Consider the following 6044-nt stretch of genomic DNA (forward strand, 5'->3'; position numbering starts at 1 on the left):
GTATCTCTCCAGGAACAGGGTTGGAGAGCCCTGGGTTAGATATACAGAGGGTCAGGGCCCATATTGACAAAACATCTCAGAGTAGGAGTGCTGATCTATGATCAGTTGTACCTTTTAAATTATGAGGGTGAACCTGATCCTATATCAGCACTCCTTAGAGATACTTTGTGAATATGTTCCCAGGGGGTTTTCCTGACCACCAGACAACTCTGGGCTCTAGTTATAGTTCATAGCTATAGACCAGTGATAAGGAGAAGCCCTAGCTCTACACAGAAGGAATTTAGCCAACACAGGACTGGGGTACTGACCTCTTCATTGTCAAACAGAGTCACCATCCTGATGTTGGGGTCTGTGGCCAAAGAGTCTCCAGAGATGCAGGAGTCCATCAGAGCCTAGTGGACAGAGGAAAAGAGGGTGAGGTTAGGTGAAAGAAGGTTAAGGTTAAAGAGGAAGTAGAATGAATGGTAAGGTTAAAGAGGACGTTCACATTATGGTGGTGGTCATGTTCCGATTCCTCTCGTCCCTCTCAAACACGCTGGAGGAAAAGATGTGAGGTTCCTACTCTCAGATCTTTATGTACTTTGAGAAGGAGACCTGTTGTTAGTGTCTGGAGGTGGAGTGTTGAGTTGGAACAGAGGAGACTCACCTGTAGGGCACAGTAGCAGCTGTGGAGGTTGTCCAGACGGGGGGAGTAGATGAACTCTTCAAACACACCTCCAATTGCCTACACAGCAAACACACACGTCAGTAATCTGTTATCGATGTCATTAACAGAGGGGGAGGAGGTGTTGAGGAGACGAGACTCACCCCTGGCTGAGTGTCAGCCAGACACAGCTCAAAGTCCAGCAGGGCCTCAGGCTGAACGTCCAGCTCTGAACACAGCACCTTGACCAGGGTCGGGTGGTGCTTCTCTGCCTGGACAAGTGAGAGAGGGGAGAGATGGAGAAACGTACTGAAGGCCTACTGAAGTTGAGTAAGGCAAGTGATTGATTAGTGTGTGCGTGCGGGGTACACTGGACTGTGTATAACTGTATCTAGTACTGTAGAGTGTACAGTCGTGGCCAAAAGTTGAGAATGACACAAATATAAATTTTCACAGTCTGCTGCCTCAGTTTGTATGATGGCAATTTGCATATACTCCAGAATGTTATGAAGAGTGATCAGATGAATTGCAATTAATTGCAAAGTCCCTCTTTGCCATGCAAATGAACTGAATCCCCCAAAAACATTTCCACTGCATTTCAGCCCTGCCACAAAAGGACCAGCTGACATCATGTCAGTGATTCTCTCGTTAACACAGGTGTGAGGGTTGACAAGGACAAGGCTGGAGATCACTCTGTCATGCTGATTGAGTTCGAATACCAGACTGGAAGCTTCAAAAGGAGGGTGGTGCTTGGAATCATTGTTGTTCCTCTGTCAACCATGGTTACCTGCAAGGAAACACGTGTCATCATTGCTTTGCACAAAAAGGGCTTCACAGGCAAGGATATTGCTGCCAGTAAGATTGCACCTAAATCAACCATTTATCGGACTTCAAGGAGAGCGGTTCAATTATTGTGAAGAAGTCTTCAGGGCGCCCAAGAAAGTCCAGCAAGCGCCAGGACCGTCTCCTAAAGTTGATTCAGCTGCGGGATCGGGGCACCACCAGTACAGAACTTGCTCAGGAATGGCAGCCTGCAGGTGTGAGTTCATCTGCACGCACAGTGAGGCAAAGACTTTTGGAGGATGGCCTGGTGTCAAGAAGGGCAGCAAAGAAGCCACTTCTCTCCAGGAAAAACAGCAGAGACAGACTGATATTCTGCAAAAGGTACATGGATTGGACTGCTGAGGACTGGGATAAAGTCATTTTCTCTGATGAATCCCCTTTCCGATTGTTTGAGGCATCCGGAAAAAAGCTTGTCCGGAGTAGACAAGGTGAGCGCTACCATCAGTCCTGTGTCATGCCAACAGTAAATCATCCTGAGACCATTCATGTGTGGGGTTGCTTCTCAGCCAAGGGAGTGTGCTCACTCACAATTTGCCTAAGAACACAGCCATGAATAAAGAATGGTACCAACACATCCTCCGAGAGTAACTTCTCCCAACCATCCAGGAACAGTTTGGTGACGAACAATGCCTTTTCCAGCATGATGGAGCACCTTGCCATAAGGCAAAAATGATAACTAAGTGGCTCGAGGAACAAAACATCGATATTTTGGGTCCATGGCCAGGAAACTCCCCAGACCTTAATCCCATTGAGAACTTGTGGTCAATCATCAAGAGGCAGGTGGACAAACAAAAACCTACAAATTCGGACAAACTTCAAGCATTGATTATGCAAGAATGGGCTGCCATCAGTCAGGATGTGGCCCAGAAGTTAATTGACAGCATGCCAGGGCAGATTGCAGAGGTCTTGAAAAAAAGAAGGGTCAACACTGAAAATATTGACTCTTTGCATCAACTTCATGTAATTGTCAATAAAAGCCTTTGACACTTATGAAATGCTTGTAATTATACTTCAGTATTCCGTAGTAACATCTGACAAAAATATCTAAAGACACTGAAGCAGAACTTTGTGAAAATTAATATTTGTGTCATTCTGAAAACTTTTGGCCATACTATACAGTGAGAGATATGGATAGTTAGAGTCTTACAACAGTGGTGGCATCGCAGGCATCCCCAGTGGAACAGCAGCCAGTCTCCAACTCCTCCTGGACAGCAGTGGCTAGGATGGGCACTCTGTCACACACACAGTAACTAAACGCTTATTTCTCTGTCCAATTCATGTTTGTTCTCCTGGTTCCCATGAGGGGTGTATCTCAATAGTCTCAAGCAGCTTCCACTCCTGGTCTCCTCCCCTTCAACTGCACTGATGTGAAAGAACAGAACAAGTGAAAGCAAATTCCTGCCATACTGCCTTCACCTGTCCTGTCGTCAGATCAGTAGATGGAGGAGAGGTGGCAAGGAGAGGTGGCAAGGAGAGGTGGCAAGGAGAGGTGGCAAGGAGAGGTGGCAAGGAGAGGTGGCAAGGAGAGGAAGCCAGTTAAGACTGTTGAGATGCAATCCGGGACTTACAGGTGGTTCTCCTTGTTGGGGCCGAAGGAGTCGTTGATGTCCCTCTGGAGGTGGATGGCCAGGTGGGGGATCCTCATGATCGGCCGGGGCACGTGAACCAGACGATGGACCAGCTTATCTCCAGTCTGCACCACAACAACACAACTCCCACGTAAGGTCCTCAAAAAAAACACTGCCATTCTCCAGACACACTTCAACACATAGATCATACAAGTTCAGAAACCAAAGAATGGGCCAACCTTAATGTTTCACTGGTGAATGAAGGGTTAGATGGGTAGGGTTACATTGCCATACCTTGACCATAACACGACCGGCGATGGTCAGATCACGGTCGAACCAGGTGTTCCAGATTCCTCCTCCGTAGCACTCCACCCCGACCTGCAGACAGCCCTGTTTGGTCTTCTTGGACCGTGGCTTAATCTGAATCAACCACACAGAGAGAAGGGTGTCAAGTTAACGACCAAATACAAGTATGACCTATCCCCAGTGGTTGGCGGTGTTAGCCCTGGGTCGTGTTCAGCAGGGTACACTGTACTAAATCGTTTGGCAACAGACAACTAAAATATTTCAGACATTACCTGAAGGTTTCAAAACATTTTGTCCCTAACAAACACAGCTCAGTTCTTTGCCCAGTGTAGAATTTCATCCTTACCCTCAGACAGGGGCTGTCTGTGTGTGCTCCAATCATAGTGAAGCCATTGCCTGGCTGGAAATGTCCGCCCACAGCAAAAGCGATGATGGAGGAGTAGTTACGGGTCACAAAGTACTGTTGAGAGAAGAGGAGTAGTTAGTTCTCAATCAAACACAGTTTGACAGGAAAATATTATTTGATCCCTATATGAAGAAGCCCTATAAAGCTGTGTAAATCAGTGTGGGACTGGAACCTCCATGTACTGACTGACCTTACTGGCAGGCTTGATGTTCCACTGCTCAGTCTCCTTCAGCTCAGTAAAGCCAGCCCCCAGCAGACGAGACTTACACTCCTCAACCACTGCTCACACATAGGACAGAGTGAAAAGAGCAGGACATTCACTTCAAGCCACCTCGTTCCTTTTATGAGTTACAACCTGTGCAACCGGGGGACATATCAATTAAATGTCTGATAAAAGGGTGGCTTTAAGACAGCTCAGGACGGGATCTTGGCCAAGGATAGTGTGAACGGACTGTACATGGATCAGAGTGCAAAGGTAGGCTGCACAACAAAACTGACATCAGTACAGGCTCAGAAAGAGGACATCCGCCTGCAAGATATCTATCTTATTTAAAGATCAAGGTCCATTCAAGTTAGGTTGGAATAGTCTCCCACTGCATTTGGTTACATACTCTTGACAGCTACATGCCTACTAAATATTATATTGCCATTGTTCTGAACCTGTAGCACAGACACCATTTCTTTAACTATCAAACTACCAGTCCTAGAATGATTGGGGTTCTTACCGTGGTATGGAGACACTCCTTTGTTCACGAACTGGAGGAACTCCTTGGCAGCAGTCTGCACAGCTTCCTTTGAACTTTTCATGATCAGTGACTAGTGAAAGCAGAAGGATAACGTTACATGCCATGACTGACACAGCATTGCATTGGGAAGCAAAACAGAAAGAGATATTGCTGAACAGCAAGCAAAATACAATTTAGCAAGAAGCAGTGTCATAACATGACAAACGACTGTGTGGCTAGTCCAAAAACAGAATACACGTTTAGCTGAGTGAAGAATTAGAAAGCAGGCTAATCCTTGCTTGCTAGCTACGTTAGCTAGCCAACACATTGCAATGCAAACCTTAGACACAGCAAACGCAGCTTCTAAAAGTCAAATCAGTACGCTCTGCGCTAGCTACACCTCTTAATAACCCGACTGCAAAATCATAATTTATGGCGCTTACCTGCATAAATGTTTAACTGGACTTTTAAACTCTGTACCCGGTGTAAAGCACCCGAGAAATCTGACAGATTTGATAAAGACCACCGATGTAGAAACTAACAATGGGTAATTTGAGGGGAGGGGAACGTGGTATTGCCCTCTGCTGGCCTGGAGGTGAAAGTGAAACAAACAGTGGATAAGAACCAAATACAGTATACACAAGATCGTTCCAAGCATCAAACTTGGCCCACTAATACTAGACACCTTAAGGAACATTTTAAAGATTGGAGGCAGTTTGGGAAGCATGACAGTCAACCAGGGATCAGTTTTCCCCACTTTTCTACAAAAAGTTTAAAGGATACGTATATATGGCATTTCTGCGCCATTTTGTTGTTTCCAGACCCCCTCAAACATTTTAAACCATCAATGGGCTGTATGTACCAATTATTTATGGAGATATCGTCATGTGAATCTAGTCCAATATCTCCCCATGCACGCAGCTGGTTGGTGGCCATATTGGAAATTACCACCAGGGGACTAATGGACAAAATCAGTTATGGCACTATAGCCAAAATTACTTATTTAGACATTACCTAGCTGTGGTCAAAAGGACCTCAAAATGACCCCTATTAAAGTTGCAATATGTAACGTTTGGGACGACCAAACCTAATTCACATAGAAATTATCTGTCATTCTCATTGAAAGCAAGTCTAAGATGCGGCAGATCTGTTCTATGTGAGCTATTTCTATGCTTCCCATTCTTAAATTTAGTTGTTGCGTCTTTTACTTTCGGTTTTGTACACCAGCTTCAAACAGCTGTAAATACAATATGTTTGGTTATGGAAAATATATTTAATAGCGGTTCAGATGGTACAATGATTCATTACACTATACTTGCTTGTTTTGTCACAAACTGAAATTTGGCGAACTCTTAAGAGTACTTTATGATCAGAATTACTTTCTATATTACCTGTGGGATTTATTTAGTGGGTAGATAACATTAGCGATTTGTATATTGTTTGGAATGATTTTACCCTATTTTATCCTGAAGAAGGCACAGTGATGCTGAAAAGTTGGTGTTATCTACTCAATACATTACTGGGAGGTTATACGTATGGAGTGTGCGACTCTG

General features: G+C 44.9%; 1 protein-coding gene across 1 annotated transcript; it reads right to left on the reverse strand.

The window, feature by feature from the left end:
• Nucleotides 1–306: 306 nt before the first annotated feature.
• dnpep (aspartyl aminopeptidase) lies at nt 307–4960 on the reverse strand (the record flags this gene model as incomplete). Its single annotated transcript, NM_001139975.1, is given in 10 exon segments — nt 307–392; nt 647–724; nt 808–915; nt 2634–2718; nt 3055–3179; nt 3349–3474; nt 3707–3820; nt 3957–4045; nt 4492–4582; nt 4935–4960. Coding segments are annotated over 10 exon segments (908 nt in total), but the record flags the coding sequence as incomplete, so codon positions are not given.
• Nucleotides 4961–6044: the final 1084 nt, after the last annotated feature.

Source organism: Salmo salar, chromosome ssa17 (assembly GCF_905237065.1).
Source record: "Salmo salar chromosome ssa17, Ssal_v3.1, whole genome shotgun sequence".
NCBI lineage: Eukaryota > Metazoa > Chordata > Actinopteri > Salmoniformes > Salmonidae > Salmo > Salmo salar.